At 37.3% G+C, this 15,966-nt stretch overlaps 1 protein-coding gene across 1 annotated transcript in view; it reads left to right on the top strand.

Moving 5' to 3' along the window:
* The window catches only part of LOC118785532 (low-density lipoprotein receptor-related protein 1B-like), a 306,119-nt gene that overhangs the window by 117,520 nt on the left and 172,633 nt on the right, over nucleotides 1–15,966 (top strand). The window contains exons 5-6 of the mRNA XM_036540253.1: nucleotides 4,056–4,310; nucleotides 8,488–8,650. Of these exons, the coding sequence (XP_036396146.1) occupies nucleotides 4,056–4,310; nucleotides 8,488–8,650 (418 nt within the window). The remainder of the gene's footprint in view (nucleotides 1–4,055; nucleotides 4,311–8,487; nucleotides 8,651–15,966) is intronic.

Here is a 15,966-nt window from a genome sequence, read left to right as displayed (position 1 = left end):
AAATGTACAAATACAGTAGTTGGAGAGAAACACATAAGTGAATACCATACAGACATGTTGTATCCATTCAACACTTAATGTCTAGTCTCTAGCAAGAAAATGAATGCAGGAGGAGACTGTCTGCCTTTAATAAGAACAAGCCTGTATGTATTATTCTCTATTAAGAACACATCTATGGGACCAGTGGTCCCTGTATTTGTCATACCACAATCCAGCATATGAAATGAGGGAAAGCTGTTTCAGCCCGGTGACATAGAACGAAAGCTATGTTGCTTAAACCCTTAAAATTACTTTTTTGTTTGTTTGTTTTGCTTTTTTCAATCAATGTAATTTTAACATGTAAAAGAGACATATAATTGGATGTTAATTAATTTGCATATACAGGATTTTACACCGACCAAAAAAAAAAAAAAATCCCTTAAGACTTCATCAGCGGTATTATGTACTTGGTGAGATTAAGCATTATTTTTGCCTGCCACATGCCGGAAAACAATGATCAGTGATTTTGGCGGTCTGATTTGGAGTGGTGTCATTACCTCCCAAAAGCCTTTATTGTTCTGATGTGTGGCCTTGCTGGGATGATTGCAGCAGCGCTGTACATCATTTCAGCCCCAGGTTTTCTGTATTTGTTTTTCATCTTCGAAATACCTCTCTGGTTTCTCAAGTCAGACATCAGTGGATGTTTTTGAATGTTCCTGAAGCATTTCTTTGCATAAATTACTAATGTTTTGCTGCATATTTTTCATGAATTAAACATGACATGGTATGAGCTGGGTATACTGTATGGCAAAGGTGAGGGCAAGTCAAGGTTTTGTCATTTTTGAAAAGGATCAAAGTCACATTTCCAGAGGATCTAAACTTTGCAGCACGCTAAGGGACATGTGCGCAGTGGAGTTTTTGGAGCTGCAGCTGCTAAGCCAGTCTCTAAAGAAGCTTAATATACGGGACACCTTGCTGGAGACTTGCATCCTTTCTGAATTTGATCAATATGACTGGTTTCCTACTAGGAATAAGCCGAATATCATTACACAAAAGTTTAACTGAACTTGACATTACCCTACATTAATATTAATTGAGCAAAATTCTGCAATAAATATGGGACTTCCATTAGTCGTAGCAACTCATGCAAATAGATTTCAGAACATGTTCTCAACAAGGCCATCCAACAAGGGCCCGCAGAGGATGAGAGACATGTTCAGAGGCTGAAATATTTAATAAGATTTAAAATAACCCACTGTGCTGCATAAGCAACACTCAAAGATTCTACTCATACGGTTTGCTGTTGGTGCAATGAGATTAACATCAAGAACTATTAAAGAGATGACAGTAATTTACCTGACTGCAAGGTGCATGGACATCCTGAGCCATACATCATAAGAAATGTATGCAATTTTTCTGATTTTCCATGCTACAGACAAGGTTAAAGGGTAGATGGGGAAAAATACATCTGTGCTCTTAAATAAATTTGTTTTGGAAAAAAAAAAAACACATCTGGAATAGAGCACCCAACAGTACATGTTGAACATCCCTGGGGCCAAGGAGAGAAGAAGCAATAATTCTCCTTTGAGTGATAGCCTGACAGATAAACACACAAAGACTCAGGTCATGCCCCTGATTGGAGAGATACCGCTGCTGTTGCTTACAGAAATGAAATGACAAAAGCCCCAAGGGAGGGCTACAGAGAACTCATGAACAGGATTATAAAAAGCTTTCCTGAACTGTGGCAACCACAGTTGTCCCAGCTGTATGAATAAGAAAATCAAAGTAAGTGATATTGTTGATTCAATGGAGTATTTCCCCCCTCAAGATGTTAGACCATTTATTGGTTTAAACAGTTTTTGAGGCAATTTCCTGCAATCTCTTGCTTGGATATCAGATAATAAATGATCTGTAATACTAATCTCGAGTATAAGATTTGATGTTTGCACTGAGCGGGTGCGATGGGGATATGACTTACTGTTTTTGGGGTGTGGACTGCTGCACAAACAGTTAGCACTGTAGCATTTAAATGACCCTAAAAACTCACCACTGAATGGTACTGAGAATTTGAAAAGTGTAACCAAGGCGTAATACCAGAACTTCTGACAAGGGGCAACTATGAGAGGCAGTACTGTATTTTAATTTTGAACATTGAGCATTGGCTATAATTTAAATGGTAGCTAGTTAGTTAGCTAACTAACTGGGCTATATTTAATACTTTTAAAGAGCCAAGCACACTGAAGATAATTGAATAAATGCATAAATACTACTGCAAACTGCAAGTTCTCTTCTGAACAGCTCACAGTACTGTGAAACAGTTGTCCCAGAACAGTTGGAAAGTATGCTTTACTGCCTAATTAGTGTTCTGAACCACAAACCAGGTTAGGCCACAGACTGCAGTATTTTACCACCCCTCTCAATCAGTGTCTAGTTGTTTCAACAAGTTCTTGTGTTGGGAGGCACGGCGCAAAGATGCTTTCATGAAATTCTTCCAGACTCAACATTGAATTGCGCGTTATAAAAAAAAATCAACATTGCAACTCAAATATTGTCATTCCTATGACTGACACAAATTTCAGTGTTGTGTATTTCTTTGGCTGTGTTAGTTATCTACTCAATAACTAACATGAACAAACTGTTAATACTGTCATGTTTTAACATTTTAAAATAAAAAATATTTACTGATATTTTTACTTATTGTTAATATATACTGATATTTTTAACTTTTACCTTTTATACCATTAGCTTATACCATTATCATTCAAAAATATTGAAAAGGATTATCTCGGTAACTGCTTTCTTTTCTGGGAAATATCTGCTCATCTATAATAAGTAAGGCTGTTGGTGTCTTGTGGCTTGGATCTTCAATGAGATATGAAACTCTATGAGAAAATCTGTCAGCCAACATACTCTCAGAAGGGAGTCTGGTGGCTGATATATTTTCACATAGAGCTCTCGTTTTCAGGATAATTTTTTCAGGCTAATTTACAGTTATTCACTTTGTGCAACATTGTGCCTCCCATTTTAAGGGATATGTGTTTCTATCCTGAAAACTGGAAAACACAAATCCAGAAAACTGAAAAACGCATAAGTGAAACATGCAAATAATGCAAAAAGTATCAAGAAATTCAGAATTTGAGAGTCAGAATCAGCCCCTTCCCGTTTACCTTTGGAATATATAGCAAACTGGCATTGGACAGTCTAATGTTCTTGAATTCAGGCTAGTAGTCACTTATCAACTATTCTGTGCTTTAAAAACCGAAGAACCCTAAAATCAATTCTGCCCCTTTTCCACCAAGGCAGTTCGAGGGCCGGTTCGGAGCTAGTGCCGCTCCTGAACCAGTTTTCCTGGCCGAGAGCCGGTTCTTTCGCTGTCAAAACGAAAAGAACTGGTTTGAGATTAGGCACCGGCTCTGAACCGGCCCTCGAACTGCCTTGGTGGAAAAGGGGTAACAGAAATCCAGTGCAGAGATAAAAGTATATGGGTGACATGGAGTCACTTTATGGCTCTCCTCAGTATTCTGGCCACTACATTTTCTACAAGGTGCAGTCTTTCAGTGGTTTGCTTTGGAACACCACAAAGGAGTACATTACATTAGTCAGGCCTGTTAGTTATAAATGCATGAATTCACATCTGCATCAGCCTGTATGAGAAATTGCTGTTTTTCTCAGATGATAAAAAGCCACTTTGGTTACATTTCTAATATTAGCTTGAAATCTCAAGTCAGCATTGAAAGGTAAAGGAAGGGCAACACTCAGGTTTTCTCAGGTAATTCAGAGATATATTCTTGTGTATCATTGGCATGTCTGTGAAAGTTAATACATTGTTTGATCATGACTTTGCCATGGCAGACTGTATACAAAGATAAGAGCAATAGGCCAACTGATCCTTGTGTAACTCCAAAAGAAATGTTAGCTTCACAATGAAATGCATCATGATTAGACGTGAACCAATTTGAAATGGCAACCACCAGGCTAATATGAACATAACAAAATATCATTCCTGCGGGTTGAACATCCGGTAACCCTTAAGCTACAGCTTTCATGTGTCCTGTTTATTTCTCTTTCTATTTCAGAGGCAAGCGACAGACCTCCTCTCCTCCTCATTGGAAACTCAGAACACATTGCCGTTGCAAACCTTAACGGATCTTCAGTGCCTGCCCTAAAGCCATTGGACTCGAGTGGAATTCTCACATTGGATTTCAATTACAAGGAAGAATCAGTCTGTTGGGTTGCATCCAGTGAGACAACTGGTCTCTGGTGTGCCAAGATGATGAAGCTGAAAGGTTTTTCAGAAGTCCGGGAAATAAAAATAGACCAGAATCTGCAAAGTAAGTTTTTGGATAACAGGGGAATCAAAGAGATTCATAGAAGGAGCATGTAATGCTACCTCCCACACCATGTTCTTTTATTTCCATCAACAACAGCATCTCATTTTTCCCAGTATTGGATACCCTTTCTTTAGTCAGGCTAATTTTCCCACAAAACTGTATATTGTTTTCATGTAACTCTCATTCTGTTTAAGTAGTGCTTTCTCTGACATGCAGATACCTTCTCAGACTTCCACATAAGTGTTAGTTTCCATTCTAATCACACTGTCAAAGCCCCACACAAGCACTATTTTATGTGGGGCTGCTTACAGATGAACCAAAATGCTCAAAAAAACCAAAATATCATCTATTTATATGTATTTATTGTTACTTTATGAGAAAATGATAAAACACCAGAAATGATACTTTTCCAACCCTCTGTAATTACCACTAGCACAGCCATCTTGAAACTACACAAAATGTTATGTTATGGGGCGCCAAGTGTAACAGACCTTTTTTCATAGACAGAATGCCTTCTGTGCTACAAAACACATAAATTATTCATTACGAAACCATGTAACACCGTAATGCGTTTTGTCCATGAAAAACACAAATGCGTCAGCATTGTGTCCACGAAATACTGGTGAGCACATACTTTCGTGCACAGAAAACAAAACAATTGATTCCTGTCGTGTACTGAATTGACCGTTGTGCTTTTCATTTTGTGGACAAAAGGCCCATATTATGTCACACGTTCGGTTCTCTGGTTCACTTTTGGTGGTGATCTCTAGCAATACCGAACTGCATCTAGCAGCCTTTAAACCTACACTCAGGCATAAACTTTGTGTTTTTTTTTGGTCATATTTTTCCATTTATTCCAATTAAGAAATCAATTGACCTCTGGACCTTGTTCCAGTTAGTCCCATGGTATATGCCTATGAACCTATCTGACAATTTTATATGTTTAGGACTGTGTTTAGTGTAACTCGGCTTTGACTTTGAATGGCATAAAGAATGTCAGGATGTAGAGTAAAATTTTCTTCTGTTTTATTCTCCCAATGCCTTATTAGCAAATTCACGTGAAAAATAAAGTTGACGGCAAGGAAGATTTACACATTCCATATCTCCGCTGAATAATCCTCTGATATTAAAACAATTAAGTTACACTCACAATTGAAATTTTAAACCATGAAATTATCAAGTTATTATTTATTCCTCAGCAGACAAAATTTTGTATAGGCTTTGTATGATATGCAATTTGTTTACTACTTATCTTACAAGCTAGATCTGTTATTAAATAGTTGCAGGGTTCAACATTCAAATACCATAAAGGTGTATAGCATGTCACATGTCTGAGCCTTTCCAATTGTCTTTCATCAAATGATTTTTTTACAGGTATACCTGACCTCAGATCTATTACAACAGCATCAAAATCCAGCTGATGGTTATACTGCTATAAACCACTTTGCACCTAAATACCACCTACAGCACAACAGAAAAGAATTTGTGAAACAAAGCAATGCATATATGGATATATGGTCTCTATAATCTAATGTGTCATCAGCTATTAGTTTGGTAGTGAAGAGCAGATACTGAAGGTCGATATAAACTCTGACACTGCCCAAGACTGAACACTTGTTTTCTGTAAATACACACTGTCACATTCATTACAGATTCATAATGCGTTTTTAGTTATCAATTTTGTAATTCCAGAAACAGATGTACATGCACAACAGTAATTTCAGATACCTCAAAATGTTAAGTGCTTGATGAAGATTTTTTCATTGCATATTGTATAATACTGCAGTATGGTGCTACATATTTCCATGACTAATGCCGATAACATTGTTTAGAGTTTTACAAAGATGGGAAAAGACTACATATAAAGTAGTCAAACCGTGTACCTAAAAGCAGGTTTAATTTGTGAAATAGTTGTTTTAAAATTGCAGTATTCTCTTTTTTATCATTTTTGTTTTATACACATTACTAAACTGACAATACGTTGATTTCAGAAATTAAACAAGTATCATAGGTATTGTGTGCACATTGTGGCATTTTGAAATCATGTATCACCATTAAGACTTTAGAACAATGTCTATGGGTTTCCATGCGCCTAAATTTGTCCACAGAGCTGCTGACAAGTTAGAGCCTCCAGATACTCCATATCTCCGCATGGTATGCAAATGAGACACTTCACCTGTGCTGTGTGTGGTGACATCTCTGGTGAAGTTGACCTTGTGTCATCTGCGCTTAGAGGAGATAATCAAGCCTGAGACGAATATTCCACTGTGTCATGTTATAAGTGAGTCAGAGTGGAATGAACCTGGTTGGGTTTCTTATACCGCCCCCTCCTTGGCTTCCCTCTTTGATGATTCCACAAAAACAATTACACAACCACCAAAATTAAAATGTGCTCTAATTTGGACAGCTTTACAAACAAACGCCAATATGGCTTTGAAGTTGATGTTGCACCAGTGTACTCCCCTTGACTATTTCTAATGAGTGTTTTCTTGGAAGCGGACGTTATGAATATGGCAAAGTTCCACATTAAAATCAAGTGCGCAGCTCAGATTTAATTTAGCAGGAGGTGTTTCGTCTCCAAATGAATGAAGGTTTTGAAATGGTGGGGCTAAGTTCATCTCATTACGCCCAGAATTTTAAAATAGCAGCACAGAGGCTTTCATGTCATGTTTTTAAAATGCATTAACTTCACAGACAGACAGGTTCCTAATTTGGTTATTACTAAGTCTGTTTTGATGGGAGATTTATTCACAGGTCAGGAGGTGGAAGCACATCTTGTATCTGAGTACTTGAGATATAACTTTTTGGATCCCACACTAATGACCTTCCATTTAGCAGAAGTTAATTTAGGCCTAGATTCAGTCAACATTTACTTAATTTGCAGATGCTTTGATCCAGAGTGAAATGCAAAACAACACTTCATAAGTGCATATGCATGCATATATAAGAAGGCCATCTGAAGAACAATACATACTGAAAACATCAGACCAGATCTGAACATATATCAATCTGTCAAACAGTGCTATAATAACCTGTGCCACAATGAATAAAGAGTAAGTACTACATTAATCAACAACTTCAAAAAGCTGTGTCAAATTGCAATAAGGCTCTAAAATTGGATGCAAGGGCTTAACTCTCCATCCTTTACTGGCATTCTGCCAACTCATATCTTGGCTGGATGGCACACATCTGCCAACTGAACAGTCGGAATCTGCCAGAAAAGGGACAAATATCAAAGTCATTTTTACTTTTGTTTGTCTTAGGTGGTATTTTTGGTCTATTTTTGCCCAACTGCATTTAATTGTGTAATCAGAAAAAGTGCTATGATTTAGGATATGTGTATCAGGTTATTAAAATTAATTATAAAATGCAACAATATGGAGCCGGGGAGGTAAATACACATCAGGATGTCCTCAGGTAAGCTGACTTAGTGTCTTGAGAGTGAGAGGGAGTTCCCAGAAGGGAGGGATGTGAGGCTTTGAGACAGTTATGTGTACATTTCTCAGTGAATGTTCCATGAATATGCAATGAAGGCTCAGAACCTACTGAGCTTTGAAGTGATAATTTGGATTTTCATTAAGAAAACAGGTTTGAAACTTCAGGCTCATCATGTGTTTTTGATATAAATTCTCCCAGTGTACAAGCAAGTGAAACCATCTTCGTATTATGAATAGATATAACTACTAAGCACTTACTGTTTATAGACAGAAGAGTGAACTTGATTTCCCCTTTATGTGATTTTGGAAGGGTAATCATCAACAGGGGTTAAGTTAATTCAATTAAGGCAAAATCATCAGTCTTACCTAATTTTGCACTCTTTTTTAAAGTTGTTCTCTCCTCATGACTGTATTAAAAAGACCTGATAAATATAATAAAGATGAAAATATAATGGCAATGCCCAATTAAGTCTGCAGGGCAATGATGAAGATGGAGTAGACATCTGATTTTTTTTTTTTTTTTTTAACAAACTCAAAATGGGTTTGTTAAAAAACATAACTAAAAAAACACAAACTCTGACTCTTCAGCCAAAACTTTGTATTGATAATAACATCAAAAAGATGTGGTTTCAACATTTCATTTGTGACTGTTTGTCATACTTCTTATGTTTAAAGGTTATGGTTGTGCACGGCCTCATCTTTGAAATATTTACCAATACTTTTTGGCCTTTCACCTGCAGATGTTGAGCAAATGGCCATAGACTGGCTCACTGGCAGCTTCTACTTTGTGGATCGAATCAATGGCCGAATATTTGTGTGCAGTCAAGACAAAGGCTCTTGTGTTACAATCATTGATCTCGACCTACAGAACCCAAGAGGAATTGCTGTGGATCCGTTGATGGGGTAAGTTAATATGAGGGAGGTTTGGTTTGCTAAAAACTCCCGTTATCTTGGAACATTTCACTTACAACAGAATGAGCAGTTATGGACCTTCCAACAAAAACTGCTTTTCCACTGTGGTGAACTGTGGATATCAGTGATAATCAACCAGAAAAACACAGATCCACAGCAATGTTACCAATGCTCTGAAAGTGTGATCAGTGGGGTCAGGATGAAGCAATATGATTTGTAAGTTGCTATTGCCTGTGAAAACAGACATGACAGCTATGTAGTACATGACAGTCACAGGAAACTATGTAAACAGATTCATCAAATGCTAATACTCTGTCTTAAATATTTTCCCCTGTGAAATTACAGTGCAAAGCTTCATTTAAAGTTGCTGTTATATTTATTTTGCTGTTTTGAAGCTGATGACAACATGAGAGGACGGGTCTTAAAAGCTAAAATTCAAGCATGGTATTTGGAATTGAGTGCACTGCTTCAAAAATGTTAAGATCATTTGAGGTTTGACTAATATATGATAATATGTGTCATAACTGTTGTACATGTGTTCATAATTCTGCATTTGAACCCAGAATCCCAAGACTAATAATAATTTTATGATACAAAAATTCAATTAATCAATTGATAAGCTAAGTTGTAAAATGCTCAGTAGTGTCAAAGAGATGTTTACAAAGGATCAGAGAAGTAACTAAGTCAAATACCAGATGATTAAATAGTTAATTACATGTTTTAAGTTAAACGTTTAATAGTTAAAGTAACAACTACTACTACTACTACTACTACTACTACTAATAATAATAATAATAATAATAATAATAACAATAATAATTCCTCATCCTTTTCTGCCTGTTATAGTGATAATGCTGTAAAATAACTATTAAAAACAGTATAGAGAAATCCATGTAAAGTAACTCCATTACAGTTGCATTTAATTACAGAACATTTACATGGCACACATGTGATGGGTACAGACAGGAAGAAAAGTTGAGGGCCTTTGGGGGCAACTAGAAATCCTCAGTGCCCCAATTTGGATGTGAGGGCAAAGGGGAAAATCATCCTACTAGCATGGGAGGTCCAAGAGCCTCCAAGTCCAGATTTCCCCCCTGCTGGTGCTAGCTTATCATGAGGATAGCAATCAAAGACCAAGATTTGCTCTTGAGATTTGCCTACTTGTATTCTAGCTTTCCAGCTGCAGTGTGCTTTCTACCTAAACATACAAATATGCATTTTTAAACCAGACAGAAGTGCTGATGGAATACCTCAGCAAACAACTGCTGTCAAAAGTTATATTAGTTATACAAAGGTTACAGTATTTCAGGGGTTATTTCACATATCCCGTAGAGTTCCCCTGTTTCTATAAAAAAAAAAGCTTTTATTTTTTTGTTGACTTATTTCCCTTAAACACGGTGAAATACTCAAGGTGAAAAAAATGGTCTGTGTCTGAAACCATTTCAGCAAAAGGACTAATACATTCATTAGAATTTTTAATCTGTTTAAGATGAACGACACAGCTAAAGGAATCCACTGAGGAGAGAATGGATGTATAATTATGCTGGTAACGCTCATCAGGCGCTAAAAGACATTCTGTTGAAATATCTCCAGTGAGCTGAAACAACAATTTCAACAGTGAGACCGCACCATTATATTCATGATAATACATGGGGAATATAGAACGTGCTGGTTTTTAATGAGGCTCTATATTCCAAGAGAAGTGTTAGAGCTCATAGAGCTGTTTCTCTTTCACAGTAAAGACCAGTAGAGCAGCCTTAACATTGATTACTCTACTGTGAAATTGAATCAGGCTTCTATATTTAATATGTCTGTATCATTTGGAGATGAGAGATGTCTATGTAAAATGTGGATTCTCATGAACATTTTTAGCAGACATCTTAGACATACACTGCCTCACCAAAATTCATTTGTTACATGCTGCTATTGTATAATCATTAATGATATAACTGTTGCAGTGTCATAATTCACCCACCAGGAATGCACTTGTCTAATGCAGAATTGTGAATTAAATTATTAAGTCAACTCCTATGCTGATAGGTTGCACATTGTATTTACCTTTTTATGAACTTTTCCTCAGTTTCCAATATAAATGCTGTGATGTCATTGTTAAGTGTTATGTGAAATGTGTTAATTCAATCAGATTTTTATTTATTTACTTTAAATACATGTTATATTTATACATACCTGAACAAATATGAGTATTTTTAGATGATATCAGATTCTGTCACTGACAGTAATATTAATTCATTTGAATAATGCTTTTACCCAGAGTAACATAAACTTCTGTCATGGTGAGATACATTAAGTGTACTGTATGTCACAGAAGCAATGAGATCATACGTACAAAGCAGCCTGTAAAAGACTGATTGAGCACCAAGCTTAAACAACAGTGCTAACCCCCACTACAGCAATTGTTTTAATGTACACATACATTACATAAGAACATATATAATTTATCTGCAAGATTAACATGCCCACATTACAGTGAAATGCAACAAGAGCCGAAAAGCAACATTGCCTTACATGCATAACCATGGTGCAAAACTACAATACATAAAAAACAACATAGCCTTGCACCAAAATACGGACGCTCATATGCTTTGTAATTATAGTTAAGAACAACAAATGCATTTTTATGCAATTTTGCATTATGTCACATGTCACTCAAGGTTGTAGGTGGTTAGCTTACTATGTGCTACGCCTAGTTACTAAGATGAATTCTGAACGTGTGGGGTTTTAGTTGGTATTGGATGATGCTTGAAGATTCTGCAACTCTGAGACTTTCGGGTAGTTCAGTCAACCACCAAAATGAGGTGTGGCCCGAGGGGAAGAACTGATGGATGACCAGAGTTTAACAAGTGGAAAGCTCAGGCGGGGTTGTAAGAGCTGATGATGGATTAAATATGGGAAGGAGCTGTGCCCTTTATAACCTGCAAGCCTAACACTAGGGATGTGATATAGATACGAGCTCTAATCGAAACCAATGGAGCGAAGTGCAGATGAGACACAGCCATGCTTTTGGTGGAAAAATGCTGTAGTGTGGCCCGACAACTGTGAGTCAGTGTAGATCAGTAGTGTATTTCATCAGCATTACAAGGGATGTGGATGGGCATAACAGATCCAGGTGACTGTTTAAGTAGAGAATAGAATGGGCTAAGCACTGGGCCCTGGGGAACTCTTGTTGAAAGTATGAGAAGCCAAGATGGAGTCTTTACTGATTATTTGGTTAGAGCTTTCTGAGTGGTAGGAAGAAATTTGGCTCAGGTCTCCCTGAGACCCCCATCCCTGAGGGACATGGGGGCGGGGGGCATCTGTTGCTTTGTGGTGCTGAACACTGAAGCAGCCCAGACACATCAGAACAGGAAGGGGAGCCTGCTCTTACAGCACGGCAATATTAGGTTTCTGTTTTGGGAAATTCAAAGGAAGAGAGACACAGGTAGTCAAAGCAGCAGAGTTTAATAACAACTGATCAATAAGTTGCATTGATAGGAACAACATGAAAAAAATGAGAGAGGAAAAGAAGACAGGGAGAAAGAAAAATTAAGCCAGTTGTGAGAAATGGCAAAGCCAGTACAACCGCCCATGCAAGATTTACGTGTATGAAAGAAGCAGAGGAGAGTGGAACAGGAGTGGCAGTGATCCACCTCAGTGAGAGCATGAGGGAGGCAAACAGAGTGTGTGTGTGTGTGTGTGTGGGGGGGGGGGGGGGGGTGCAGACAAAGATGAAGCCTGTCTTAGCAACAGGCCAAATGCTTGTGAAAGTATCAGAGAAGAAGAAACCGGTGGGTGGATCAGGGTGGACAAATTGACATGAGGGGTCACAGCAGTGGGCATCTCTCTTGTAGTTGGAATACAGAGGAAAGATGTTCTGAATTGTATGTTAACAGAATCGGAAGAGATGGGAGGAGCAGTGCCTAGAAAATGAAGTACAGTTTTACTGAGGGTTCATTGACAGAACATACAGAGGCTTGTTTGTGTAGAAAAAAAAAAAAGTCTATGGCTTGAGCCAAAGACTACGCATGTATCCTCATTATCACTAAAATAATGTACAATTTGTACACATTATCATTCAAAGTGTTAGGCTTTCCATAATGGCAGCCTTAAACCCAGAAGTTGAAGGATGAGGAGGTCTTTGTAAATGAAAATTATGTTAAAACCATAAAGCAAATTTAGGGATGTTAGTTTTTAGCTGTCTTTTTTTTTGTACTTAGGTAGCTAGCCAAATGATGATACCCTTTTTACAAAACAAGATCACCATAAATGTACTGAGCCAAACTATTTAGTGTTAATACTAGCAATTCCATTTGTAAATGCTGATATACTTTCTCAGCCAGCTGTGTAGCATGCCTCTAAATTAGCCTTCCACAGCACAGGTATTTTAACAATAAAGTTATTTCTATATTATACTTGTTCATATTATAATAAGTGACTCTTGAACTTGGTATCCCATAATTTAGTGCACATCATGGGGTTGCTCTCTTCTTAGTGCCATCTTTGCACAATGTATTATAAGCACATGTGTCTTGTGTCTCTGTTTTTTTTCCTACATTTCAGACACAAAATATGACAAGCCTGTTTCAGTATGAGGTTAATGAACTGAATCATTAGGTGAGAAAGGTCATCACTTGTAACAATAGGAATGCTAGCTGTCCATTCTCCCTTCTTGATTTTATCTGCTTCTTTGTCTTTGTATTGCTGCAGTCTGATTAGAGATACATGGGTACAGCTGTTTCTGTTCCCATCAGAACGCTGATAAAGCAGAGGTTTGTTAGCCCAGGGCAATGGAGTGAAAACAAAATAAATTGAGGAAGTGTGTGATAGTTGCTTGCATTGGGCAAGGGTGGTAAGAAATATGCTCACACTGAAATATGAAAAAGCATTTTTTTTCCATTAGCTGTGTAAGAACTTTAAAAAAATCCAGGGTTTTTTTGGATGGTTAAAAGACTTTCATGCTGTGCAAATTTAGTAGTTGCCAATTATACATTAAAGTTTGTCACCTGCAATGAGTCATTGAACTTAAATATGAGCGCGGAGAGAGGCACATGTAATTCTACAATACACACATCACCACTACTAAGGTGCATGCCTACCACCACTATTTTTCATATTGTAAGTCCCACAGTGCACCAGGAAGCAAATGGAAGACAGGCACATTCTCCTGACAGAGTAATTCACCGATGCTTTTATGAGTCTCAGGGTCATAACATGCTAGAATGTTCATCCTGTAATTTTCACAGGTAATGACTAACTTTCATGATGGAAAAAATGTTGCACGGTTGCCAGCCACACTTGGTGCTGTTGTTTCTGTTAATTTGATGTCAGTGTGCTTGCTAAAAACAAAACCAGTGTATAAATTATAATTTTTTGTTTATTAATGCACTTTGCTCAGGATAGGAGATGGCAGTCAAACAATTTAAGGCGTGATATTTGGTGGGCGCAGTAGTATTTTGAGCAAAATTTGATATGCCTTTTTTCTTTGACTTTCCATCAGTGGAGACCCGGTGGAAAGTCCCCTGCAATGTCTAACCTGAACATTTGATAGGGGATGTTTGATCCAAAAGTAAAGTGGTATTTTCCACTAGTATCCATTTTATTGCTTTTGTGTCATGGGGTACACGTTGGCTCTTTGGTTGTCGTGACTGTGTTGGACTGTTGGTAGTAGTGTTGCTGCGAGATTCTGGTCTTCGTCTCCTGATGACATGGCTGGGACCTAACCCGGGCCATAGAGCACAGCTTGTACTCAGGATGAGGGCATTAACCACTGAGCCACTAGGAAGCCCATAATGCCACTGTGGATAAGAGAGTGAAGCAGTATGGGAGTCAAAGTACACATGGTATACTTGCAGTAGATTCTGGAGTAACCCAAAAATAATAGACTGTTCTTAAAGCATCTAGGACGATAAAAATACAAAAAAGAGTAGCATGTTCACATGAGAGAATAGAGAAAGTTTTCATTTGTTTAATGTTGTTGTTTTATGTGTATAGTATTGCCACACTGGAGTATAAAACAGACATAACTGGGTTAACTGTATGCTGTGGTATGTTCCTTGTGCATATGTAGTTTTCAACCATCCTGTAGGTCTGATGGACTTCATTTAATGCACCTTGTTGTAAATTCATGTAGATGTAGCCTAATACATGAGACCAGAGGGTAAATAGGCTGTGACCTTTGAATGAAAGTATACTTACCTCAGATGCTCATTGGCAGCTGATAGTAGACCAGTATATTCTTTGGCATATCTTCATTAAATTGCCTCTTTGGTATTTTTTTATGAAATACCAATCTTGAATTTAGCATGATTCTGGGCAAGTGCACCTTTGGCATCTGCCAAAATTGTTTTCTCTCTCAGTGTGTGACTGGAGATTTGTGGGCCGCTGTGGGCAGTTAGTGGGTGGATAGTAGGAGGAGAAGAAAGTTTCCCTGTAAATTCCCAAATGTAAGCCTTCAAAGTAACTCATAAATCAAAGGTCCTTTCAGTTATTGAATTAATGTTTGATATTTTTCCGCTCAAAATCTCAAAACCATTTCTATTTTCCTAATTTATCAACATTGCACATGTGTATATGCAGAGGGTACAGTATTATAGAACTTACAATAGCCAGGGTTATTCAGAGGTTAAATGTGAATAAAAAAAGTATATATACTGTTCTGATGATAGATAGATAAATAGATATATACATGTAGATAGACAAACAGTGTCACCTCTTAATTAATTAGGGATCTTCTTACCAACCTTTCTATTGAACTTATTACGTTAATGTTTATAGTCTTAGACTGCAGTCTTAGACTAAGACAATGCTTCATCCTAAGATGTGTCTCATCAACAGGAAACATGATAGACATGGTAATTACAACTTTTTTATTTATTTTTTATTTTCAAATTTTATTATAATTAGATACCATAAGACTTGACTGTGTCACATACAGTATGTTTACATCCCATTGTCACAAATGTGTCACTGACATCTTTTTGACAGCATTTTTATTGATGGAAAATACATTCCAACAGTTGCTATCAGCCTGTGAATTCATCTGAGATTTAAGAGTTAAAGGCTTGCATGTGCATTGTACCGATAAAGAGGACAGTAGTTAGGAACCATTTTTCTGTGATAGCATCACAACGTATGGTTGCCCTTGACACTAATGCAATCAGTGTGTGAAATTTTTAAAGTGGGGTTGTTTTGTAAATACGATCCATTAACTTACAAATTTCTGACATTTATGGAAACTTGCAGACTGCTGAAGAGAATTCCTTAGCACTAGCTTTTGAATGTGATATTTTATCATGGTACAAACTGAGCGG

This window comes from Megalops cyprinoides, chromosome 11, assembly GCF_013368585.1.
Source record: "Megalops cyprinoides isolate fMegCyp1 chromosome 11, fMegCyp1.pri, whole genome shotgun sequence".
Lineage (NCBI taxonomy): Eukaryota > Metazoa > Chordata > Actinopteri > Elopiformes > Megalopidae > Megalops > Megalops cyprinoides.
The sequence above is the reverse complement of the archived record's forward strand: the minus strand, read 5'-3'. Positions and strand labels throughout refer to the sequence as shown.